The sequence below is a fragment of the Tyto alba genome, unplaced genomic scaffold (assembly GCF_018691265.1).
Source record: "Tyto alba isolate M040663 unplaced genomic scaffold, T.alba_DEE_v4.0 Super-Scaffold_20000042, whole genome shotgun sequence".
Classification (NCBI taxonomy): Eukaryota; Metazoa; Chordata; class Aves; order Strigiformes; family Tytonidae; genus Tyto; species Tyto alba.
In genome coordinates, this window is record NW_024881293.1 from 1,519,790 (window position 1) to 1,544,459 (window position 24,670).

At 60.3% G+C, this 24,670-nt stretch overlaps 3 protein-coding genes and 1 long non-coding RNA gene across 10 annotated transcripts; 2 read left to right on the forward strand and 2 right to left on the reverse strand.

Moving 5' to 3' along the window:
- Positions 1 to 79: 79 nt before the first annotated feature.
- Positions 80 to 1,921, forward strand: LOC116959321. Its single transcript, XR_004405776.2, has 3 exons — positions 80 to 477; positions 1,030 to 1,139; positions 1,819 to 1,921. It is a non-coding gene; the product is annotated as an uncharacterized LOC116959321 (long non-coding RNA).
- Positions 1,724 to 5,577, reverse strand: HSPB7 (heat shock protein family B (small) member 7). 2 transcript variants are annotated; one of them, XM_042794994.1, is made up of 4 exons: positions 5,473 to 5,577; positions 3,054 to 3,146; positions 2,653 to 2,789; positions 1,724 to 2,239 (listed from the first exon to the last, which is right to left on the reverse strand). In XM_042794994.1, the coding sequence occupies exons 2-4, from the start codon at positions 3,106 to 3,108 to the stop codon at positions 2,054 to 2,056; spliced, it is 378 nt and encodes a 125-aa protein (XP_042650928.1). In that variant the 5' UTR covers positions 3,109 to 3,146; positions 5,473 to 5,577; the 3' UTR covers positions 1,724 to 2,053. The 2 variants fall into 2 exon arrangements, with proteins under 2 accessions (XP_042650928.1, XP_032839392.2); XM_032983501.2 differs by lacking the exon at positions 5,473 to 5,577 and having other exon boundaries at positions 3,054 to 3,180.
- LOC116959330 (chloride channel protein ClC-Kb-like) lies at positions 3,734 to 8,928 on the forward strand. Of its 4 annotated transcripts, XM_042794990.1 has the most exons (19): positions 3,734 to 3,842; positions 3,928 to 4,056; positions 4,180 to 4,308; positions 4,393 to 4,532; positions 4,643 to 4,720; positions 4,861 to 4,939; positions 5,031 to 5,156; positions 5,277 to 5,361; positions 5,442 to 5,543; positions 6,243 to 6,327; positions 6,441 to 6,617; positions 6,715 to 6,784; positions 7,356 to 7,466; positions 7,568 to 7,781; positions 7,880 to 8,013; positions 8,107 to 8,198; positions 8,293 to 8,376; positions 8,513 to 8,599; positions 8,693 to 8,928. In XM_042794990.1, the coding sequence occupies exons 1-19, from the start codon at positions 3,734 to 3,736 to the stop codon at positions 8,729 to 8,731; spliced, it is 2,070 nt and encodes a 689-aa protein (XP_042650924.1). In that variant the 3' UTR covers positions 8,732 to 8,928. The 4 variants fall into 4 exon arrangements, with proteins under 4 accessions (XP_042650924.1, XP_042650925.1, XP_042650926.1 ...); XM_042794991.1 differs by lacking the exon at positions 8,293 to 8,376; XM_042794992.1 differs by lacking the exon at positions 5,442 to 5,543.
- A 2,258-nt stretch (positions 8,929 to 11,186) lies between these two features.
- Positions 11,187 to 23,812, reverse strand: EPHA2 (EPH receptor A2). Of its 3 annotated transcripts, XM_042794830.1 has the most exons (18): positions 23,641 to 23,812; positions 23,526 to 23,608; positions 20,235 to 20,302; positions 18,740 to 19,403; positions 17,781 to 17,936; positions 17,333 to 17,665; positions 17,102 to 17,226; positions 16,649 to 16,808; positions 16,452 to 16,551; positions 16,278 to 16,333; positions 16,070 to 16,195; positions 15,798 to 15,980; positions 15,357 to 15,418; positions 15,037 to 15,246; positions 14,774 to 14,923; positions 14,454 to 14,647; positions 12,572 to 12,730; positions 11,187 to 11,558 (listed from the first exon to the last, which is right to left on the reverse strand). In XM_042794830.1, the coding sequence occupies exons 1-18, from the start codon at positions 23,715 to 23,717 to the stop codon at positions 11,453 to 11,455; spliced, it is 3,012 nt and encodes a 1,003-aa protein (XP_042650764.1). In that variant the 5' UTR covers positions 23,718 to 23,812; the 3' UTR covers positions 11,187 to 11,452. The 3 variants fall into 3 exon arrangements, with proteins under 3 accessions (XP_042650764.1, XP_042650763.1, XP_042650761.1); XM_042794829.1 differs by having other exon boundaries at positions 16,070 to 16,147; positions 23,526 to 23,812; XM_042794827.1 differs by having other exon boundaries at positions 23,526 to 23,811.
- Positions 23,813 to 24,670: the final 858 nt, after the last annotated feature.

Sequence of the window (24,670 nt, forward strand, 5' to 3'; positions counted from 1 at the left end):
GCCTGGCGACCGCGCATGCGTAGGCAGGGGCTGTGAGGCCGGTCACGTGGCACCGCCCTCAGTTTCCCTCCGCCTCCAAGGGCACCGCCATGACGGAGCGGGGATGGCGGGCGGAGCTCCCGGGGGCCGCTCGGGCCCGGGGCCGCCCCTGCGGCTCCCTGAGGGCTAAAAGGGCCTCGGTCCGTCGCGATATACGCCCCTGAGGGCTTCGGTTCCCCCTTCCGAGGTTGCCCGCACCCCCAGGTGTGCCAGCGGGCCGAGGCGTCAGGCAGCCGCCATGATGGCAGCCGGGCATCCCCACAGGGAGCGCGCCCGGCGCTGTGGTCCCGGCGGGCCCGCATGAGCCAAAAGCTGTAAATGTTGCTCAGGGTGAGCCCTCTGCCCGGGCAAGCCCCCTCGGGTGGGTGTGGAAGGCCGGGTGGCGTGAGGAGCCCTGCGTGGCTTTGAAGGCAGCCGTTTCTTGGTGTGCATTGAAAGGTACTGGGGAGTTTGGGCAGGTGCAGGCAGCAGGCTGGAGAGCAGGCAGCCCCAAAACATAATATTCCTATTCCTATCAACCTCTTTCCCCCTAAAGCCAGATTTTCCAGCCTGGCTGCCAAAAAGGAGCCCAGAGCGGGGCCAAGCTGCTGCAGGGTTTATTTGGTGCCGAGGCTCTGAGCCGTCCCTTCGCCCACTCCCTGGCTTGGAAATCCCCCGTGCAAAACCAGCCTGCTTTGGGAAGAAAAAAAAGGTTTATTTTTCCTTCTTCCTTTTGCTGGAGCGTTGTGGGTGCGAGCCACCCGCCAGCCTGTCACCACTAGATGGCAAGCTGTGACCGTGGCGGGTGGCTTCCCGAGTGCTGGGGTGCCCTGAGCACCCAGGGGTGGCATTTTTGGGGCAGGACAGACACATCCCATCACAGAGGATTGATGGCAGGGCATCGTTGCTGCTCCCTGCCTCCATGGCTCCAATTTCCTAAGCCGTCCTGGGGTTTTTTATAGCCATTAAGAGTTTTTTTTTTAATAAATTCTAAACATTTTTCGCTCTCAGCGTCCTGCGGCAGCGAGTCCCCTGACTGACCAGCGATGTGGATAGACAAACCACCCGAGGAGATGATGGGAGAGCCGTGTGTGTTTGTGCATGCCCCCCTGATGCTGCAGGTGTGTTAATGCAAGTCACGAGTCGTTAGGGGACAAGTGGGGACGAGCTGACCTCAAAGCTTGAGCAGCAACACGAGCCGGGTGGCGTGTGGTAGCTATAAACAGCCGCTCGCCCGAAACAGGCGCCTCACTGTTGTTTGTACACATGGGGAGATGGAGCCAGGCCCTCAGAGGAGATTCGGGGGAGCTTTTGAGCCCCCCAAAACAAGCGCCTGGGGTTGGCAGCCAGGCTGGGACTCTTGTCCTGACTCATGCCACTGCTCGGGGCTTCCCCACAGGCGATGGGTGCGGGTGGGCGAGGGGAGGAGGAGGATTTGGTGACCTTCCAGGTGGGCTGGCGGCCGAACAGCTGAGAGAATGGCTCAGAAATAGAGCGACTGGGAAGAAATGAGTCACCCCAGGCTGGAAATAAACGGGGCTGTGGGCACCAGAGGGGATCTGGGGCGGCTCCTTGTCCGTGTTTTTGTTGGGAAGGAGGAATCGTTCGTGGTAGCCCTTACTGAGACCCTCCTCGGGGCTGAACCTGCAGCTCTTTTTAGGGGGAAAGCATCAAGAAAACATTAAGAAAACTGAAGAGGCAGTAGTCAGGCGTTCTCAATAATTTATCACAAGCTGTATATACAGAGACAAGCTCTGGCAGAGGGTCGGGGAAGGGAACCTCACTCCTCTCTCCCAGCAGGGCTCTTGGCATGCCGAATCTTCCCCATCAACCCTCGCCGGCTAAAAACCACCGGAGCCAGGACTCCCCTCTGGAATTTCTCCGGTGGGCGACAGGATGCCTCTCTCCACACCAGCCCTTTGGCACGGGTCTGATCCCGCGGGGGAGCGTTGCCGTTCCCTACCCCATGTCCCACCTTCTTCCCAAATCAACCGAATAATTCACGGGGAGCGGGGGAAAGGGACCCCCCGACCCCTCAGATCTTGATCTCAGTCCGGAAGGTTTGCTGGACGTGGTCGGTGTGCTTGGCGGGCTGTCGCTGAGCTCGGATGGTCAACGTGCCGTCGTCCCCCAGCGAGGACGACACCGATGTGGGGTCCACGTCTTCGGGCAGCTGGCATTTGTGGGTGAAGGTGTTCATGACAGTGCCATCCGCGGCCAGCTGGGGAAAAAAAATGGGTGAAAAGGGGTGGTTTTGGGGTGCAAGTGGGACAGGGGCACTTTGTTCACTGCCCTTCAGTGAGGCTGGCGGTTGTGCCTTGTGTGTGGTGATAATATTTATCTCCCCAAGGGGACAGGTGGGATGTGGGTGGCATCAGGAAGAGTACAAAGGTGCTGGTTTTTGTTGTCACCCCGCCCTGGGAGAAGGGTGATTACAGGGCATGAGTTTGTTGGGTCTCATGGGCTTCGCTCCTGTGAAATACGGGGTGAAAAGACGAGGAAATGGAGAATTAAACCCCACTGGGGTTATGGCTGGGGCTGTTAGGGAGTTGGGGGGGTCCCCACGTCCCCTGGTTGAGGATTTTGGGGTCCCACGCACTCTGGGGGTGAGCAAGGAAGGGAGGGAGCGCCCACCTTCTCGGCGTGCACCTCGATCTGGTTGTTGGAGGTGGTGACGATGATGTCCTCGGGGGCGAAGTCACTGACGTCCACCGTGAACTGATAGGTGTTGCCCAAGGTCTTCACCGTGCCGGTGTTGCTGGGACGAGCCGCTGGCGAGGGGGGGGGTCACAGCCACAGTTCAGCAGGGCCCGCCCCCCCCCAAACATCTCTCAGGGTCACAACCACATTTCAGCAGGGGTCCCCCCTAAACACCTCTCCCACAGCTCTGACTCTTGTCCAAACCCTCTGGGACAGGGATGCACCAGCGTGGGGGGAGAGGAGGTATCACCAACCCCCCTGTTCACCCCATCTCCCAGCCCTAAAAATGGGGTGCTGGCCACACACCCCCACACCCCCCCCCCATCCAAACTCACCTGGGAACCCCAAGGTCTCGCCACGGGGCCGGGCGAAGCTCCCGAAAAGCTCCATAGTGCCAGCGGGCGACGCTGAGCGGTGGAAGCTGCGCTCTGATCGGAAAGCAGCCGAGGATTTCAGGTTCATGCACCGCTTCCCCCCCCCCCCCAAAACCTCTGACCCCCAGCTCCCGCCGGGGAGGAAGAGCGCAGCCCCCTTCCTTGTCCTCCTCCCGGCAAAGGCGAAGCGGGGTTATTTCGGGGGGGCGCAGCTTGACGAGCTTTTTAAAGCCTCGTTAAGGCTCCCGGCCGCCTGCCAGACCTCTCATAAAACAGGCTAAATTTAGGTCTTGCGCCGGAGACGGTGGAAATTTTTCCGCTCTCCATCCCCCCCGTCTCTCAACGCCGTGGAATGCGATGCCAGCATTCCTGCCTATTATTAAGGAATAATAATGATAATTAATTAAAATACTTATTAAATACTCCCCAGCCCGGGATGTACTTGGGGATTGAGAGCTTGGAGGTGGGGGGGGGGGGGGGAAACCCGGCTCGCTCCGGCCCAAGCGGGTCCCTTGGCTTCGTCAAGGTCGTTTTTAACAAGCTCGTTTGCAAAGTCAGTCTGGCAGCGGAGGCTGAGGCCGGAGGACTGGCAAGGGGGGTGCTGAAAAAAGGAGGGTCCTGTCCCCCAAAACATCCCTGGGATGGAGCGCCCTGTCCCTGGGGGGCTGCGGGGGGAGAAGGAGGAGGAGAGGGTGCTGGTGTCAGAGCAGAGCTGGAGACCCTGCCCTGAAGCCCGGAGGAGACTCCGAGGTGAGACCCCCCCACCCAAGGGGGAGGGACCGTGGGGGGGTGTTTTTTTAGGGGGGGGTCAGCACCCCCTTTGTCCCCCCTGCAGGGTGCCTGGAGTGGGTGAAGCGGCAGCTTTTCCGCGTTGGGGAGGACTGGTATTTCCTCTTCATCCTGGGGGTCCTCATGGCCACCATCAGCTTCATGATGGACCTCCTCGTCTCCAGGCTCTACGAGGGTAAACGCGGGGCTCCCCTGGGGGGGCTTTGCCTGGTCTTTTGGGGGTTCACCAAGAATGGGGGGGGGGGGAGTGTCCTTTGGAGAGAGGGGGCATCTCCCCCTCCCGATGTTTCTCCTCCAGCCCACCGGTGGCTTTACCAAGAGGTCGGTGACGTCTTGGTGCTCAAGTACCTCTCGTGGACCATGTACCCCGCGGCGCTGGCGGCTTTCTCCACTGGCTTCTCCCAAAGCATCACCCCGCACTCAGGAGGTGAGCCAGCTGCACCCCAACCTCCCCGAAACTCTCCCCTGGTAGCAGGGGGACCCCTTAAAATTGGGGATACCCCCTCTCCAGGCTCTGGCATCCCGGAGCTGAAGACCATCCTGACTGGCGTGGTGCTGGAGGACTACCTGGCCATCCAAAATTTCGGAGCCAGGGTGGTGGGGTTGACCTGCACCCTGGCGTGCGGCAGCACCGTTTTCCTCGGCAAAGTGGTGAGGGATTCCCCCCCACCCCATCCCAATTCCCGGGGTCACTGGTGGTTTGGGGGGTGTGGGGGGGACACTCAGTCCCGTGTTTCCCCCCCCCCCAATTTGGCGCCCAGGGTCCCTTCGTCCACCTCAGCGCCACGGCTGCGGCGTATTTGGGGAAGATGCGAACCTCAGTCACGAGGGAGTACGAGGTGGGGATGCCATCCCCCTCCCCAAAATAAGAGAGGGGTCGTTCCTTCCCCCCACCTCCCCCAATTAAGGGGGATTTTATTTTACTTCCCCCTCCCCCCCAAAATGAATTGGGGTTATGGCTATCCCCCCTGCCCCGCAGAACAAGTTCAAGCAGAATGAGATGCTGGTGGCAGCGCAAGCCGTCGGGGTGGCCACGGTTTTTGGGGCGCCCATCAGCGGTGAGGATCGCCCCCATCCCACCCTGGGGAACCCCGAAGCACCCCCCCCCCCAAAAGGCCCCCTCATTCTCCCCTCCCCCAATTTTTCTAGGGGTGCTTTTCAGCATCGAGGTGATGTCCTCCCACTTCGCCGTGCGGGATTACTGGCGGGGCTTTTTCGCCGCCACCTGCGGCGCCTTCATGTTTCGCCTCCTCGCCGTCTTCAACAGCGAGCAAGGCAAGGCAGGGCCCCCCCTTCCCCTTTACCCCCCCACCCCCAGGGGGAGGGGTGGCCTGGACCATTTTTGGGGTGCCCACCCCCAAACCCATGCATTCCTTCCTCTACTCCCCACCCCAGAAAGCATTGCTGCTGTTTTTAAGAGTGACCTCAAGATTGATTTCCCCTTCGACCTCCTGGAGACCTTCTTCTTTGTGATTTTGGGGTAAGGGGGGGCCCTGCCCGTAGCCCCGCCCGTACCCCCACCCGTACCCCCGCCCATACCCCTGCCTGCCCTCTCTGCAGGGCTGTCTGTGGGCTCGTGGGCTGTGCCTACCTCTTCTGCCAGCGCTGGCTGCTGGCAGCCGTCAAGGAGAACCGGCTCACAGCCAAGCTTCTGGCCACCGAGTCCGTACCAGGCGTCCATCCGTCTGTCCATCTGTCTGTCTGTCTGTCCCCTGCGTGTTTGTGCCGTGCAGCCCGCGTGTCCCACCCCGACCCTGCACCCTGCGTGTCCGTGTGTCCACCCTGCACCCTGCGTGTCCCCTGCACCCTGCGCGTCCGTGTGTCCCCCCCCAAACCTGCACCCTGCGCGTCCGTGTCCCCCCCCTGCACCCTGCGTGTCCCCCCCACCCTGCACGTCCGTGTGTCCACCCACCCTGCACCCTGCGTGTCCGTGTGTCCCCCCCACCCTGCACCCTGTGCGTCCGTGTGTCCCCCCTACCCTGCACCCTGCGTGTCCCCCCTACCCTGCACCCTGTGCATCCGTGTGTCCCCCCCCCCCTGCACCCTGCACGTCCATGTGTCCCCCCCACCCTGCACCCTGTGTGTCCCCCTGCACCCTGCGCGTCCCCCTGCACCCTGCGCGTCCCCCTGCACCCTGCGCGTCCCCCTGCACCCTGCGCGTCCGTGTCCCCCCCCCCACCCTGCACATCCACCCCACTCACCTTGGTTGTCCATCTATCCACCCCATGCACTCTGGGCATCCATATGTCCCCCCACCCTGGGTATCCCCGTGCCCACCCCATGCGCCCCACCCATCCTGGGTGTCCATCTGTCCATCCCCGCGCCCCCCAGCCCCACCTCTCTCCCACCTCCCCCCTCCAGCAAGCCCGTCTACACGGTGCTGGTGGTGCTGCTCCTCGCTTCCATCACCTTCCCGCCTGGGCTGGGGCAGCTGATGGCCTCCCGGGTGAGTGGGGGGGGGGGGGGGGGGGGCGGGTGGGCACGGGGCTCCCCAGGGCACCCCAACACATGCGGGCGGGTGCTCAGGACGTCTGTCTGTCTGTCTGTCCATCCTTCCAGCTCACCAATAAGGAGTATCTCACCTCCCTCTTCGACAACCGCACGTGGGGCGCGCTGGTCCCCAACGCCTCCTCGGTGACCGACCCCCCCGGCGTGGACCCTGGGGGGCTGTGGCAGGAGTGGTGCCACCCCTCCACCACCATCTTCGGCACTTTGGCCTTCTTCCTGGTGATGAAGGTAAACATGCCCCCCCTACCCCCCCATGAGATGGTGTCCCCATGGGGGTGACCCCCACCCCTCTCCATTGGGCTCTGCCCTCCCCCCACCCCCCCAGTTCTGGATGCTGATCCTGGCCACCACCCTGCCCCTGCCCGCTGGCTACTTCATGCCCATCTTCATCTACGGTGAGTCTGGGTGTCTGCTGGCCTGGACCGAGGGGGGGACACAGGGGGGGCGCAGCCAGCCCTGGGGGGTTTGGGGGGGGCAGCCAGCCCTGGGGGTGCATCTATCCCTCGGGGGAGAGGGGTACAGGGGGACATCCAGCCCTTGGAGTGGGGGGTACAGGAGTTATATCCAGCCCTGGGGGGGGTACATCCAGTCTGGGGGGGGTGCAGGGGTTGTGTACAGTTGGCGGGGGGGGGGGTACATCCAGTCTTGGGGGGGTGCAGGGGTTCTATCCAGTCGGGGAGGGTACATCCAGTCTGGGGGGGGGTTGCAAGGGTTCTATACAGTCTGGGGGGGTACATCCAGTCTGGGGGGGGATGTGCAGGGGTTGTGTACAGTCTGGGGGGGTACATCCAGTCTGGGGGGGTACAGGAGTTATATCCATCCCTGGAGGGGGGGTTACATCTAGTCTAGGGGGGGTGCAGGGGCTGTATCCAGCCCCAGGGGGGCTGCAGGAGGTTGGTGACCTCCAGCTGCAGCATTTTGGTGGGTGGGAGGTCTCCTTACCTTCCCCCACCCCCCCAATTTTAGGAGCTGCCATCGGGCGCTTGCTGGGGGAGATGGTGGCCCTGCTCTTCCCCCGGGGCCTCCGTTCGGAGGGGGACCTGCGCCCCATCATCCCCAGCGGCTACGCCCTGGCTGGTGAGTCGGTGGGGAGGGGTGACACCCGTGGGTGGGGGACACCCACCACCCATCCACCGATATCCCCCCCCCACCACCACCTCCCCGGTTCTCCATGACAGGCGCGGCCGCCTTTTCGGGCTCGGTGACCCATGCCATCTCCACGGCTTTACTGGTGTGCGAGGCCACCGGTCACCTGGGCCACGTCCTCCCCATCGTCGTGGCCGTGCTGGTGGCCAACGCCATCACCCAGAAGCATCAACCATCCTTCTACGACGGCACCATCATCGTCAAGAAGCTGCCCTACCTACCCCCCATCCGCAGCCGGCACATGGCGTAAGCCTCTCCACCACCCCCTCCAAAAAAAAACCCTCTTATTTTGGGGTGATTTTCTGCAAAATGATGGAAATTTAAGGGGTTTTGTGGCTCACCAGGTCCTACCAAGTGATGGTGGAGGAGTTCATGGAGCGCCAGGTGGTGGCCTTGGCCAAGGGTGATGGCTTTGAGGAGGTGTTGGTGGCCTTGGATGCCTCAGCTGATGCCGAATACCCCGTGGTGGAGAGTGCAGGTGGGATGTGGGGTGGAGGGGGGGGTGTCACCTCAGCCGGTGGGGGGGTGAGGGGGGGGGCGGAATGTCACCAGGCTTGTCCCCATCCTCCAGGATCACCCACGCTGGTGGGCACCATCAGCAGAGCCCAGCTGGTCACCTTCCTCCAGAGCCACGACCATCCCCAGGCACCCCTGGAGGAGAAGGTAAATTGGGGGGGGTAGGGGGGGAGCACCTCACCACACCCAAAAAAGCTGGGTTTTTTTTCCCCCCTAAAATTAACACGGCACCTTTCCCAAGCTGGCCACTGCGGGGACACTTGGGGACAACTGCACCATTGAGCCCATCGTGCTCCAGCTCTCACCGTGGACCTCCCTGCACCAGGTGTGGGCTGGGGGGGCACACACACACACACACACGTCCTCACAGGGCTGGGAGCCCCCCCCAGTTCTGTGTCACAGCGAGGGGACGTGGCAGGGGTGGCTTGGTCCTCACGTGTCCCCGTTGTCACCTCCCCAAGGCCCATCACCTCTTCGAGCTGCTGAAGCTGCAGCGCATCTTCGTCACCCGCTTCGGGGAGCTGGTGGGAGCCGTCAGCCGGGTGGAGGTGAGGAAAGGGGGGGGGGGGGGGGTTGGGCAAAGAGGGGGGGGGACAAGGAGGGGGACAAGCTGCTGTCCCACCTCCTCTGTCCCCTCGCAGCTGCGGAGAGCGATCGAGGAGCTCGCCAACCCCAAGTGATGACTTGTGGGGACCACGAGGGACCCTTCCCCAGGGATGTCACCCATGGAAAGCTGGGGGGGGGGGGGATGCCCTGACCCCCCCCAAGGTGATGTGGGTCACACACCACCCCCCCCCGGAGGGAACACAGGCGTCCAGGCTGGGGGGGACAGTTCTCCAGCGAAGTGTGCTGTTGAATTAAATACATCGATCCCTCAGTGCTGCCTCCTCCTCCAGCCCCATGGGGTTCATTTGGGGGGGGGGGGGTCTCACCCCCCCCGTACCCCACAGCAGCCTGCAAATCACCCCAAAACTGCGCCCAGCCCTGCGACATGCACTGAAGTGCCCCAGTCTCTGTGCCCAACCCCCACCTCCCCTATAATTATTAACACACAATTAGCCTTAATTATTCCAATTTATAAGTGTGGTGGGTGTTTTGCAACCCCAAGATCTTGGGGGAAATGAGGGGGTTGACACCCCCCCCCCCCCAAGCTCTTTAGCCTCCCCAGCCCCCCCCAAACTGGGGCGTGGTGTTTTTTTGGGGGGGTGGGGGGCGGGGAGAAGCGAAGGGTGTGGCAGACGCTAGTGAAGACGTAATTAAGCCCGGTGGGCTAATTAAGCGCGGCGGGGCAGGTTGGGTGAGGCAGGCGTGCCCAGGCTCAGCCGGAGCAGAGGTGAAGCGGGGTCAGGCCCAGGGAGACACCCCAAAATCAGGGTAGGCGCTGGGATGGGTGCTGGGGGGGGGGGGGCGGAGAAGGGATGAGCTGTTAGCACCCCTGTGCCCCAGGGAGGGTGCTTGGGGAGGGGACTGTGCGGGAGGGGGGGGGGGTCCCCAGCACCCCCCCGTGCTCGTAGGGTGAGGGGACCCCAGCACCCATTTCCCCTGGGCAGGGTGCTCGGCGGGGCGCGGGGAGCGTAGCACCCACGGGTGATGCCCCCGTCCCTGGCGCCACGCCCGCTCCCGTGGGGATTAGGACGGGAGTTTCGCCGAAACCGAGCCAGGCACCGTTGCGGGGGGGGGGGAAGGGGGGGGGGGCGTGGGCACCCCAAAAATCCCCATTTGCCTCAGTTTCCCCATCGCCCTTATCCGGCCCCGCCGTAAGCAAACAGTGATAAGGCGCTGCCACGCACCCAAATCCGGGGTGTGTGTGTCCCCCTCCCCACCCCCCCCCCCCCGGGCACTGCTGGACTTTGACCGAGGGCGGGGGCAAGCTGAGACCTGCAAACTCGTGACACGCGTGGGGCATCCACAGGCCCAAACACCCCAGAAGAGGGTGAAAACCACCCAAACGGCGGCTTTCCAGCAAGATGAACCATAAACGACCTCCCCCCCCCCCCGCCAACATTTTTATGCTTTCTGGGCAAACCTCCCCCCCCCCTTTTTCTCCTCCAACTTTTTCTGGCTTTTTCCCACCCTGTTATTTGCAGGCACCGGGCAGCCGGCCCCGCTGCCGCCGGGGCGCGGGTTTGGCTTTGGGGGGAGCGGTGGGCAAGAAAAAGGCCAAATTCCTCGTGGGATTTTGCTGAGGAAAAGAGGCCCTGGGTGGGAAACACTCCACCCCTTAAAACCTCCCTTAAACCCCCTTTAAAAGCCCTTTAAACCCCTTAAAAAACCCCCTTTGACTCCTTAAACTCCCCCATTAAAAAAAATCCATAAAAATATCCTTAAAACCCCTTAGAAACCCTCTGAACACTCCCTTACAGCCCCCTGAACTCCCTTACAACCTCCTTTAAAACCCTTACAAACCCTTTTAAACACCTTAAAAAAAACCCCTTCAACTCCTTAAACTCCCCCTTAAAATCCTCCCCTTAAAAAAAAAAATCCTTAGAACCCCTCCCAACAACCCCTAAACCCTTTAAAAACCCTTAAAACCCCCCAAACCTTCAAGTCCTTAAACTCCCCCTTAAATGCCCCTTTAAAAAAAAAAAAATCCTTAAAACCCCTTAAAAACACCCTTAGAAACCCTCAAAAAATCCTTAACAATCCTTTAAAACCAGTTAAAAACACCCTTAAGCTCCCTTAAAACCAGGGGAAAAGCCCCCTCCTTTGTTCCCCAAATTCCAGCAATCTCTGCAAACCAGGGGGAAATGACGATATTCTAGAAAACAAAAAAGCATATTTTTATTTGAATCAAAACCCCACAAAAATTCCCCAAACCCCCAAAAATTCATGGAAAAAAAAGGGGGGAAAAAAAAAAAAAGGATCTGGGTTTGTTTGGTTTTTGCTTTTTTTTTTCATTTTCCCCCTTTTTGCTCTCCCAAATCTGACACGACCTTTGCTTCCTTGCAATAAATATACAAAAATAGAATAAATTAGGTTAAAAAATAAAAGGAAAAGGTAACACTGGCAGATCAGCGTTAAAGGGGCAAAATGAAAAACACCCAAAAACCCAGAGGGAGAGGAATAAATAGGGAGAAAAAAAAAAGCAAAAATAAGCCAGTTCTGGGGCTGAGCCCTTTTTCTTGTTTTTCTTGAAATGTGGAAAAAAAAGAGGAAACCCCCCAAAACACACCCCCCCCCCAAGCCCAAACTGAGCTTGAAATTTAATTTTTTGGGGGGGGGGGGGGGGGGTGGAGAGGAGGATGGAGGTGACACCCATTTCATCCCCAACCCCAGGGATAATAATACTATAAAAAAAAATCTTAATAATAATAGAAATAATAAATAAACCCCTCGGGGAGGAGGGGGGGGGGTGTCTTCATTTGGTTGCTTTCAAGTATTTTGGGGGTGCTGGGGGGGGGTTAAATGGGGACCCCCCCGGCACCGGCCTGCTCCTGCAGCCCCATCAGGCTGTAGGCGATGCGCTTCTGGTGCCCCGGCAACCGCACCCCGATTTTCTTGATGTCGCTGGAAAAAAAAGAAGAGGGGGGGGAAGAAAAAGCAAAATCAGTTGTTGGGGTGGAAAGAACCCGAAAAAGGTCCAGGTGGGAGCAGGGCTGGGGGGGGCGGGGGGGATCCCCTGGGGACAGATCCAGCCCCACGCCCTGGTTTGGGGGGGCCTTGTCCCCCCTGACGGCCATTCCCGGGGGACGGACGGACGGACACGGCTCATCCCGACCTCTCGGGCCGGATCCCGGCCAGGGAATGTCTAATTTTATCCCGTCCCTCGGGGCAACCCCGCCAACGGCACGGAAGCGGTTTCCTTTCCCAGCACGTCCCTGTCCCCGCGGGAGCTGGAGGGGACAGTACGGGGACAGGAGGGGGACACCAAGGGGGTGGTACGGGGACATGTGGGGGACACCAAGGGGGTGGTACGGGGACAGGAGGGGGACACCAAGGGGGTGGTACGGGGACACTGGGGGGGACACCAAGGGGGTGGTATGGGGACATTTGGGGGGACACCAAGGGGGTGGTATGGGGACAGGAGGGGGGACACCAAGGGGGTGGTACGGGGACATTTGGGGGGACACCAAGGGGGTGGTACGGGGACATTTGGGGGGACACCAAGGGGGTGGTACGGGGACATATGGGGGACACCAAGGGGGTGGTACGGGGACACCAAGGGGACACACCATGGGTACAGTATGGGAGTGTCAAGGGGACAGCACGGGGACAGCGTGGGGACACCATGGGGACAAGAGGAGGATGGCATGGGGGGACACATCATAGGGGCAGCGTGGGGGCGGTGTGGGGACACCAAAGGGACACGATGAGGACGGTATGAGGGCCCTGTGGGGACACCACAGGGACACCGTGGGGATGGTGTGGGAATGTCAAGGGGCCAGCACGGAGACACCATGGGGAATGACCATGGGGATGGTGTGGGAGTATCAAGGGGACAGCACGGGGACACACCACGGGGACACGCCACAGGGACACACCACGGGGACACGCCACGGGGACACGCCCCGGGGACTCACTCGCTGGTCATCTGCAGGACCTTCTCGATGGTGCTGTAGCCCGAGGCCATGAAGTGCTCCGTGTACTGGGGCATCCGGATGGACTCCAGCCACTCGGGGACGGAGCGGAAGGGGACGGAGCCCTCGGAGCCGCTGGTGCTGGGCAGGCGGATGGAGACCCTGCGGGGCGCGGGGTGTCAGACACGGGGCGCGCGCCCGCCAGAGCGGGGGGTGCACACAGGGAGGCGGGAAGGGGGAGGGCGCAAACCCAGGGCGCAAAAAACGGAAGGGCGCAAAAAATAATGCAGAAATGAAACATGCCGGAAAAAGGTGGAGAAAGTGCAAAAAACGACGTGAAAAACGGAAGGATGGAAAAAATAAAGCAGATGTGGAAAGATGCGAAAAAAATGGTGCAGAAATGAAAGGGTGCAAAAAACGATGCGAAAGTGGAAAGATGCAAAAAAAAAAATGGTGCAGAAATGAAAGGGTGCAAAAAGTCACGCCAAACTGGGAGGATGCAAAAGAATGCAAAAATAAAACGATGCAAAAAATGATGCGGAAATGCAAAAGTGCAGAAAATAATGTGGAAACGAATGAAAAAATAATGCAGAAATGGCAAGATGCAAAAAATGATGCAGAAATGGAAGGACGCAAAAAATGATGCAGAAATTGAAAGATGCAAGAAAGAAAGGATGCAAAATGTAACGCATAAATAGAAAAATGTAAAAAATGCTGTGAAAATGAAAGGATGGAAAAAGTAATGCAAAAATTGAAAGATGCAAAAAATGATGCAAAAATAGCCAAAAAAAAGCACAAATGCAAAAATGCAACACCTAAGTGTCAGGATGCAGAGATGCACAAAACAAAGCCCCAGTGCAAAGATGCAAAAAGTAACGGCAAAAGCTCAATGCAAAACGGAATGCAGGAAAGCAAAAGTATAATGCAAACAGTGCCAAAAAAGTCAGAGGTGATGTGAAAGTGCCCAGATGTAAAAAAGAATGCAGAGATGTGAAGGTTCAAATAGTAATGCAAAAAGTGGAGATGTAAAAAATGAAGTAAGAATGCTAAAAAAGAAAAAAACAATGCAAAAATGCCAAAGGAAAGAAAGAAAAAATGCACAGATGCAAAGAAGCGTGCAAGAATGCAGAGACACAAAAACCAATGCAAGAATGTAAAAGGTGCAAGTAAGGAGGCAAGAATGCAAAGATGTGAGACGCAATGTGAGAATGCAAAACCACTGCAAAAATGTGAAGATGCAAAAAGGAGTGCAGGAATGCGGAGATGCAAAAGAGCATGCAAGAACGCAAAGAAGCAATAAAGCAGTGCAAGACCACAAGGGTGCCAAAAAAGAGCGCAATAATGCAGAGAGGCAAAAAGCAGCACAAAAATGCAGAGATGCAAAAAGCAATGCAAGAACGCCAAGGTGCAAAGAGGAGTGCAAGAATGCAAAACTGAAAAAAAAAAAAAAAAAGTAAAAAAATGCAAAGATGCAAAAAGCAATGCAAGAACGCCAAGGTGCAAAGAGGAGTGCAAGAATGCAAAACTGAAAAAAAAAAAAAAAAAGTAAAAAAATGCAGAGATGCAAAAAGCAATGCAAGAACGCCAAGGTGCAAAGAGGAGTGCAAGAATGCAAAACTGAAAAAAAAAAAAAAAAGTAAAAAAATGCAGAGATGCAAAAAGCAATGCAAGAACGCCAAGGTGCAAAGAGGAGTGCAAGAATGCAAAAAAAAAAAAAAAAGTAAAAAAATGCAAAGATGCAAAAAGCAATGCAAAAATGCAAAGGTGCAAAAAGCAATGCAAAAACGCAAAGGTGCACGAGAGCATGCAGGAGTGCAATACTGCAAATTGCACCCCGCTTCCTTCCCCCCTTCCCTGCCCCGTCCCATCTCTCTCTGCAGCTCACCGGGGGTCAAAGTCCGCCAAGGCCTTGAGGGACTCGGGGGCGCGGATGAGCTTGTCGAGGATGCTGACGATGTCGGCGAACCTGGGGCGCCGGCTGCGCTCCTGCTGCCAGCACTGCATCATCAGCTGGTAGATGGCGGAGGGACAATCCAGGGGGGCGGGCAGGCGGAAGCCCTCGTTGATGGCCTTCATCACCTAGGAGGAGGAGGAGGAGGTCGAGTGGCGCTCCTCCCCCCCAAAAGCTGTCCCTTTCCAAGAACATCCCCCCACCGCCCCCCAAAAAAAAAAATTGGTGGTGGAGGAGGGTGGGTGGATGCTCACCTCGTGGTTTGAGAGCTCCCAGTACGGGCGCTCGCCGTAGGACATCACCTCCCACATGACGATGCCGTAGCTCCAGACGTCGCTGGCCGAGGTGAACTTGCGGTAGGAGATGGCTTCGGGGGCCGTCCAGCGGATGGGGATCTTCCCCCCCTGCGGCGGCATCGGGGTCAACCCTGCACCAACCCCCCACCCCCCCCAAAAAAAAAAAGAAACCCCCCCCCCCCCCCCCGCCATGGCCAGCCCCCCCCCTCGGTGGCACTTACGCTGGTGGTGTAGGTGGCTTCGGGGTCGTCTTCCAACACCCTCGAAAGCCCAAAATCGGACACCTTGCACACCAGGTTGCTGTTCACCAAGATGTTGCGGGCGGCCAGATCCCGGTGGACGTAATTCATGTTGGCCAAGTACTTCATGCCGGCGGCGATGCCCCTCAACATCCCCACCAGCTGGATGACGCCAAATTCCCCCTCTTTTTCCTGGGAAAAGGGGAGAATCCGGCCTTGAACCCAGCTCTCGTCTCCCCTCCCGCGGTGACTGGGGGGGTTCCTTGGCCAAGGGTGGGACGTTGCCACCACGCTTCGCCTACCCGCAGGAATTTATCCAGCGCGCCGTTCTCCATGTACTCCGTGATGATCATGAAGGGCTTGTCTGTACCAAAATAAAAGAGCCAAAATGAGTCAAAAAAAAAAAAAAAACAAACCCCCAAACCTAAACACCCCTCCCCCCAAAAAAAACCCCAGCCCCCCAAAATAAAACAAACCACAAAAAAACCCCACCTCCCCCGAAACCAACCAACCAAAAAACCCACAAAACCCCCGAAACCTCTCAACCCTCCCAAAAACCTAAAAAATCCTCAACCCCCCCAAACAAAAAAAGACAAACCTACCCCTCAAACGCAACCCAACCCCCCCAGGCTCCCCTGCATCACTGCTCGAAACAGCCTGGGTTTATATAGTGGGGGTTTGGGGGTGTTCTGCAGGGATTTTTTTTTTTTTTTTCTTTTTTGAGGAGGGGGAACATGACTCACGCTTCGAGACGACCCCCTCCAGGCGGATGATGTTGTGGTGGCAGAACTGGCCCATGATGGTGGCTTCGCTCAAGAAGTCCACCCGTTGCTTCTCCGTGTAGCCCACCTTCAAGGTCTTGATGGCCACCGGCACCTCCTTCTTACCACGCTTCAGGGTGCCCTTGTAGACCTCCCCGAATTCACCTGTTCAGAAGAAGGGGGGATGTTAACCCCCCCCATCCCGGGCCAATTTTGGGGTGTCTTTGGGGTGACGAAGCCACCTGGGGACCTACCGGCGCCGATGACCTTCTGGCGGGTGATGAAGGATGGGGGGATCTCGGTGGTGAACTTGAGCATGGCTTGGTTTGGGTCTTCGTAGGTGTGTGGGTCAACATAAGTCTTGAGAGGCTTCAGCTGGTCTGTGGGGTGCCGGGGGGGGGGGGTCAGCACCCATGTCACCCCCCCACCCGTCCCCCTCGACCCCACCATCCCATCGCTCACCCGACTTGGAAAAGTAGACGTCCTCGGCCGACTGGCGTGGCCGTGACCGCCGCCTCCTGCGGAAAAACAGTGTTTTGCCCCCCCCCCAAATCATCCCTTGCCCATCTTTAGTGGTGGGAAAATGGTATTTTGGGGTTCTGGGGGGATTCCTGGTTGTTATTTTTATCTCCTTACCGCCGGAGAACGTAGAGGAGAGCAGCCAAGAGGAAGACGACGAAGACAACACCGGCAATGGAGCCGCTGATGACGGCGGTGGATGCCATGGCCTCGGTGCCTGCGGGGACAATTTGGGGGGGAGGTCTGGGGTGAACCGAGCACCTCCTGGACCCCCCCCCCCCCCCAAATTCCTGCGCGGCCCCCTCGGTCCTCACCCTCGGGCAGGGTCTCGAACTCGTGCTGGGGGCTGTAGGCGCCGTGGCCGTCCGGGGTGAGCGCCTGGACCCGCACCACGTAGGCGGTGGCAGGGGACAACTTGGGGATGGTGACAGAGTTGCCCTCGCAGCGCAGCACCGAGTAGCTGTTCTCGTCCACCTGGGGACACGGGTGGGGGTGACACGGGTGGGGGCAAGGATGGAGGTGACGTGGATGGAGAGGTCACACGGACGGGGGTAAGGGTGGAGGTGATGTGGATGGAGGTGACCTAGATGGAGGGGTGACACGGACGGGGGCAAGGGGGGAGGTGGCACGGATGGGGAGGTGGCACGGGTGGGGAGGTGGCACGGGTGGGGAGGTGACACGAGTGGGGAGGTAGCACGGATGGGATGGGGGGGGGGGGGGGGATGGATTTGGGGGCGGTGGGCTGAAGCCCTGACGGGGGAACAGACCTTCTTGCTGTAGGTGACCTCATACTTCCAGACCCGACTCTGCTGCCGCGGTGGCACCGTCCAGGAGAGGACCAAGCTGGTGGCCGTCCGCCCATCCAGGCTCACCGATGTCACCCGGGGCGGCTCTGCCGTGGGGACAGGGAGGTCACGGAGGTGTCCCCACGGAGGTGTCCCCACGGAGGTGTCCCCACGATGGTGGGAAGGTGCGGGGAGACGCTGGTGGCCCCTTACCCGTCTGGTTGACGCTGATGGTGGTGGTGGCCACGCTGCGGTGGGGGCTGTAGGGTGACACCCCGTTCCGGGCTTCGACGGTGAAGGTGTAGTTGACATGTGGCTCCAGGTCGGTGACGGTGACCCCCGTCCCTGTCAACCCCCGGGGGGGCTGCGAGTAGCGGACCCCCCCGTCGCAGGGACGGCACTCCCCGCTCTCCGGCCAGCACTGCTCGCAGGTGACGCTGTAGGTGACGTCCCCACGGCCACCCGGGTCGGCGGGGGGGGACCAACGTAGCTGCACCGTGGCCCCCAGCCCCACAGCCGTGACGCCTTGGGGGGGCGAGGGGGGACCTGGAGGAAGCGAGGCGGGGGGGGGGGAAGCAGAGCGAGGCGTCAGGGGGGAATGGCTGTGCCTCAGTTTCCCCCTCCACACCCCCCCCCCCCCCCCCAAAAGAAGGTGACTTACGGGTGCAGGGGTCGGCGGGGGGGTCGGCGGGGGCGCGGAAGAAGCCGTCCTGGCAGGGGCAGGCGGCGGCGGCGGCGGGGGAGGGCAGGGTGTGGGGCGGGCAGGGCCGGCAGCCGCTCGGGGACACCGCGGGTTTGAAGGAGCCGGGGGGGCAAGCTGGGGGGGGGGGGGGGGGGGGGAACACACGCACGCACATGACACACAGCGACACCCCAAATCCCCCCCCACCCCCCTTCCCCACCCACAGCAGGGGCATCACCCCGCACCCAGAGTGGGGATTTTAGGGTATTTCCCTTTATTTTGCAGCTTCTTTATTATTAGGACCCCCCCCCTCCCCCCACCCAGCCCACCCTTCTCCTGGCTGAGCCCTGCCACGCTCGACGCACTAGTGATGCTCTGGGTTGAGGAGCCAGGCCAGGGGGGTTTTGCTGCTGCCACCTCATTCCTCCAACCCAGATCGGCAATTTTAGGGTATTTCACCTGATTTTGCAGCTTTGTGTGCCCACAGTGGGGATGGGAAACACCCCCCCCCCGCCCTCAACCCACTCTTCTCCTGGCTGAGCCCTGCCACACTCACTACACCAGTGATGCTTGAGGGTAAGGATCCGGGGTGGAGAATTTGGGGGCTAACACCTAATTTCTCTGACCCAGAGTGGGGATTTTTTTGGCATTCCACTCTCTTTTTGCAGCTCCCATTACCGTGGGGACCCCCGCCCCCCTCTCCTGGCTGAGCCCTGCCACGCTCGCTGCATTAGTGATGCTGAAGCTTGACGATCCAGGATGGGGGGGGGTTTTGGGGACGGGAGGAGGGGGGCAACACCTCATTTCTCCACCACCCCTTTCCCTCCCCTGGCATGCACTGAGCTGGTACGTCCCCAGCCCCTTCAAATCCCCCCCAACCGCAGCTCCTCACCCCCGCCCCCCACCCCCCAATTTACACCCCCCCCCCAAAGCGCTACCTTGGCAACTGTCTCCCACTTTCTCGTAGCCGGCCCGGCACAGGCACTCCCCGATGGGCACCAGCCACTCGCCGTCGGCGTTGCAGTGCAGCGCCGGGGCTTGCTCGGCCACCGCCTCCTCCACGCACGTTCCCCGCACCTCGGCCAGGGTCTGCGAGTCGACGCCGGCCACCGTTTCGGGGAAGCGAGCCATACCCCGTAGAACAGCCGGGCACCTCTTGTAATAAATCCGAACGGAAAGCAACGCCACGCAAGCTCCCAAATCCTGGAAAGCCAAGTAGAAACCTTTCCGGCGGAGAGGTCCCACCGACCGGACCTCCACGTTGAGTTTAACGTTCCGGGAAGCAAAATCATCCTGGACGGTGATTTCATCCGGAGCGATGGTGTCGATCTTCTTGAACTGTCTCTTCTGGAAGTTGGTGCCGTAATCCACGTCGGATTCGGCGTAGTAGAGGTTGAAGGTCTCCTTGCAGGAGCCGCCGCCGGCGGTGGGGAAGCTGTTGCAGTCGCGGACGGTGAATTGGAGCTCGATGAAGATGCGTTGGGCCACGCCGCGGTAGATCCAGTTGGTGCGGAGCCAGTTCTCCTGCTCGCCCTCCAGCACGTTGCACACCGAGTAGATGTAGATCAAGGAGTCGTTGAGCACGTTCTGCAGCAGGTCCCACTGCCCCCCGAGAGAGAGAAACGGGTGCTACGGTGGGGGGAAACTGAGGCAAGAGGGGGTGGTGCCCCTCATCCCCATGGATGCGCTTGTCCTCATCCCCAGGGATGTCCCTGTCCCCATGGAAGACTCCAACCCCATCCCAATGGAGGTCCCCAATCCCGTGGATGTCCCCATCTCCATCTCTGTGGGTGTCCCCATCCCCATCCCCATGGATGTCCCTGTCCCCATGGATATCCCCAACCCAGTCCCCATGGATGTCCCCATCCCAGTGGATGCCTCCATCCCCACGAGGGTCCCCTGTCCCCATGGACGTTGCCATCCCTATCCCCATGCAGGTCCCTATGCCCCATGGAGGCTCCTGTTCCTGCCTCCAAGGAGGTCTCCATGGATGTCCCCATCCCCGTGGAAGTCTCCAAGGAGGTCCCCATCTCCACGGAGGTCCCCGTCCCCAAGGAGGTCCCCATGGATGTCCCCATCCCCATGGAGGTCTCCATCCCCAGCCAGGTCCCCACAGATGTCCCTGTCCCCATGGAGGTCCCCGTCTCCAAAGAGATCCCCAAGGAGGTCCCCATCCCCATGGAGGTCTCCAAGGAGGTCCCCATCTCCATGGAGGTCCCCGTCCCCAAGGAGGTCCCCATGGATGTCCCCATCCCCATGGATGTCCCCATCCCCATGGAGGTCTCCAAGGAGGTCCCCATCTCCACGGAGGTCCCCGTCCCCAAGGAGGTCCCCATGGAATTCCCCCATCCCCATCTCCAGGAATGTCCCCGTCCCAGGTTCTCGGCGCGGTGGTGGCCAGTGGGGCCGGACGCCTGGCTCCTGGGTGCTCACCCCTTTGCCGTAGGGCTGGGTGAGCCAGCCCAGCTCGCCCTGCGCCTTGGCGAAGTCCAGCAGGACGACTGTGGGGAGAGGAGAAGGGTGTTAGTGGGGGGGGGGGGGGGACGAAGCCTGGGAGATGCCACCGGGACCCACGGATGGCCCCACGAGCTGCAGGTGCCACCAATATCCGTATCCACTTGGACCTATGGATGACCCCCAGGACCCACGGACGTCTCCCAGAGCCTTTGTGGATAGCCTTGGGACCCACAGATGTCCCCGAGACCCACGGATGTTCCCCAGGACCCTTTTGGATATCCCTGGGACCCACAGATGTCCCTGGGACCCACAGATGTCCCCCAGGACCCTTGTGGATAGCTCTGGGACCCACAGATGTCCCTGGGACCCACAGATGTCCCCCCAGGACCCACAGATGTCCCCCAGGACCTTTGTGGATAGCCTTGGGACCCACAGATATCCCTGGGACCCACGGATGTCCCCCCAGGACCCTTGTGGATAGCCCTGGGTCCCACAGATGTCCCTGGGACCCTTGTGGATAGCCCTGGGACCCACGGATGTCCCCATAGATACCCCAGGCCCCACAGAAGCACCTGATCCCCACAGATGTCCCCATGACCCATGGATGTCCCCCAGGGCCTGCAAACACTCCCAGGACCCACCGAGACCCCCGGGGACCCACCGATGTCTCTCAGAACCCCACAAGAAGACAACCCACCCCCACCCCCCCCCCCAAAAAAAAAAAAAAAAAAAAAGGGAAACCGAGGCAGAGCTCAGCACGGTGCTGAGGCCGGGCGGACCTGCCGGGGCATGCCGGCTGCCCCGGCGAGGGCGGTGGCCAGATCCAGCGCCCGGGAGAGGAAGAGGAGGCCGCCGAGGGCCGGGAGGGAAGTGCTGACGGGTGGCCCCCCCGCATCCCCCCCCCCTCCCCCCCCCCCGTGATTCACCCCCCAGGAATGTGACCGGACGCCTGGGTTCAGGGATGGATGCCCCCCCCCCGCCTTTTCCTCTCAACTGCCTCTGCTGAGAACGGGTGAGCTCGTGACACGCCCCGAGAGGGTATAAAGTCTAAAGGGGAACCCCAAGGACATGGCTGGGGGGGGGTGGGCGGAGGGGACACGCGTGGCTCTGTCATCCCCCCCACCGTGCCCGGGGTCAGGAAGGATGCCGGGGCGGATATCCCGGCTGGAAATCCCCCCGCGTGCCTCCGGAGAGCGGAAAGCCGGCGGGAGGCTGGTGCATGAGCTGAGCTGGTGGGTTCTCTGCAGGGTGTGTGTGTCGTGTGCGTGTGTCCCCCCGCCCCCCCGGGGCTGTGGTGGGGGTGAGTCAGGGGACAAACCCGGGACTGCGGCTGCTGAGTCAAGGGGTGCAGCACCCGAGGGCGCACCCACGCTCGGGGCCACCGGTGCTGTGGGCACCTCCGGTGGCATCACCATGGGCACCCCCACCCCTGACACCACCCCCTCGGCCATTGCTATTGTCACCACCATCGTCATCACCATCAGTATCTCCACTGTCACCATCAACGTGGCCACGGCCACCGCCACGGGCATCTCCATTGCCAACAAGACCTCCAGCACCATCATCACCATGACCATCACCATCACCATGACCATCATCATGGCCATGGCCACCACCACGGCCACTTCCATTACCACCAACACCTCCAAAACCATCATCACCATGACCATCAACCATCACCATGGCCACCACCATCACCACCTGCAGCCCCTACAACACTCTCACCTTCCTCATCATCCATTTCTGCCACCTCCAGCCCCGTCGCCACCTGCACCACCGTCCCCACCGCCAGCTGCAGCCCCTGCCCTGCTGCTCTCACCGTCCCCACCTGCCTCGCCACTGCTGTTGCCACCACCACCACCACCACCACCATCACCACCACCACCCCACTCCACACCTGCAACCCCACCCCTCTCCCCACCCTCAGGGACACCCCAAACCTCGGGCCGGGGCGATGCAGGATCCGGCCGGGGCACCCAGCACCCCCCCCCCCTTCCCATCCCACAGGATTTCATCCTTTCCAAGCAATGGGAAGCAACCCCCAACCCCCTCAGCCCCCCCAAATCCTGCTCCTCTCCCAACACTTTCCCCTTTTTTGCACTTTTTTGCCCCCAAAATCCCAGTAACCCCAAGGATCCCTCCCGGCAGTCGGCACGTCAGGGACGTCCCCCAAATCCCGCTGCCGCGTGGGGGTGGTTGGGGGTCTCCATCACAGGGTCACCCCCCTCTGCCTTCCCTCTAGCACTTAAAAAAGCCTCATTTTAGGGTGTTTTTACCTCATTTTTATTTTTTAGGAGGGGCGTTTGCTATCCCAAACCACCCCCAGCCTCCGATTTATTTGAATTCGGGGCCGGATCCTTCCATCTTTCCCTCAAAAAGCGACGGATTACACCCTTTGGACGGAGTTTATAGAAACCTCAAAGCTTTTTAAAAATTAAATATATATTTTAAAAAGTGACTTTTCTTTTTTTTTTTTTTTTTTTTTTACCCAAACCTCACCAAACTGAGCCCACAAATCAGCCGGGAAAGGGCTGCAAGGTGGAGGTCGGGACGCTGCTTGTTTTTCCCAGCACTTTTTGGGGTTTTCCTGACATTGTTTTCCAGCTCCCCAGGCCGGATCCTGCCCGGCCCATCGCCGGCCATGGGAAACACTCCATTTTAGGGTGATTTTCCACTTTTTAGGGGTGTTTTTTTTTAATCTCCTCTGCCCTAACCTCTCTGTCGGACTTTCCAGGGGGGGCACCCAGCTGGATCCAGCCCCGGTGCGTGAGCTGGACGCTCTGCACGCGAACAGTTGCCCCAAACTCATGGATTTCCCCCCATTTTAGCTTTTTCCCCCCTATTTTACCTTTTTCCCTTCCACGTTAGCTCCCCCCCATTTTAGCCTTTCCCCCCCCACTTTAGCTTCCCCCTCCTTTTAACTTTTTCCCCTCCCTTTGAACTTTTCTCTCCCCCTTTTTAACTTCTCCCCACCCCCCATTTTAACTTTTTCTCCCCCAAATCGCGCCCCGCCAGCCGGTGATTCACAGCCGCACCCATGGGAACCCCTATTTTTTTTTTTTGGGGGGGGGGGGGCACCCCCTTATCATCCTTTATTTGGGAGGAGGCTCCCTCAGCCCCCTCCAACCTCTCAGCCACCTAAACCACCCGAACTTACCCCAAAACCACCCCACCCCTTTGGGTGCCCCCCCCAACACTCCCACCCACCCCCCCCCCCCAGCACCCCAAGAAGTGGGTTTTGGGGCGCTCCCCACGCGCGGAGCTCACCTTCCTCGGCTGCCAGGGGGGTGACGATGGTGAGGAAGAGGAGGATGAAGGCCGGGGGGGTGCCCGCCATGGCGGGAGGGGGGGGGGGGTGTGGGGGTGGGTTCGCGGGGGGGCCCGGGGTGCGCCCCACAACCGGCGGCGCTCAGCGCTGTGGGGCGTGTGGGGCTGAGCACCCCGCTCCTGTTCATTCATGTCCCGAGTGATGTCACCCGGCCACGCCCGCTCTTAAAGGGACAGGAGCTGCTCCCAGTACCCACCAGTACGGGACTGAGAGGGCCCGAGCCTGAGATTGGGAAGCGGGCAGGTTGGGAGGGGAGAGGGGGCTGGAACTGCCCCCCCCCCCCCCCCCCGGAGGTGTGGGGTTGTATGCGTGGGTCTGGATCCGTCCCGAGGTGCTGGGTGCGTGGGGCCGGACCCGTCCCGCACTACCGTGTTCCCCCCCCCCCCCCGCCAACTCCGGCCCGAAAGGGGTTAAAGCGCCCCCCGCGCCCCCTCCCCCCCCCCCGCTTTCATTCATGAAGCGGCGTGGGAAGGGGGGGGGGGGCGGCAGCCAATGGCGGCAGGGGGCGGAGCCAAGCGGCTACTACCGGCCACTCCCCCCGCCCACCGGTTACATACTGGGGGGGACTGGTCTGGGGGGCCGCTGCCCGGTCCCCCCCGTCCCGCATCCTCGGGGCCGGAAAAAGGCCGGACCAGAAATCGGCTTTTTCCGGCCTAAAAATAATGCAGGTTTTCTGTCGTGCCGGGGGGGGGGGAAAGGGGGAGGTCTGGGTCCACCCAGGGGGGCTGGATCGGGCCCCAGCACCCCAAATCCGGCAGCGTCCGTGGCACCCCCAGCCCCAGCCCCCCACGTGCCCCCACCATCCCCATCCCCACGCTCCTGCAGCACCCCAAATCCTGCAGCACCCCCGTCACCCCAAATCCTGCAGCATCCACAGCACCCCCAGCACCCCAAATCCTGCACCATCCATAGCACCCCCAGTACCCCAAATCCTGCACCATCCACAGCACCCCCAGCACCCCAAAGCACCCCGAATCCCCCAGGAACTGCAGCACCCCAAATCACCCCAGCACCCCTATCCCCATCACCCCCAAGCACCCCAAATACTTCAGCACCCCAAAATCCTGCAGCACCCCCAGCACCC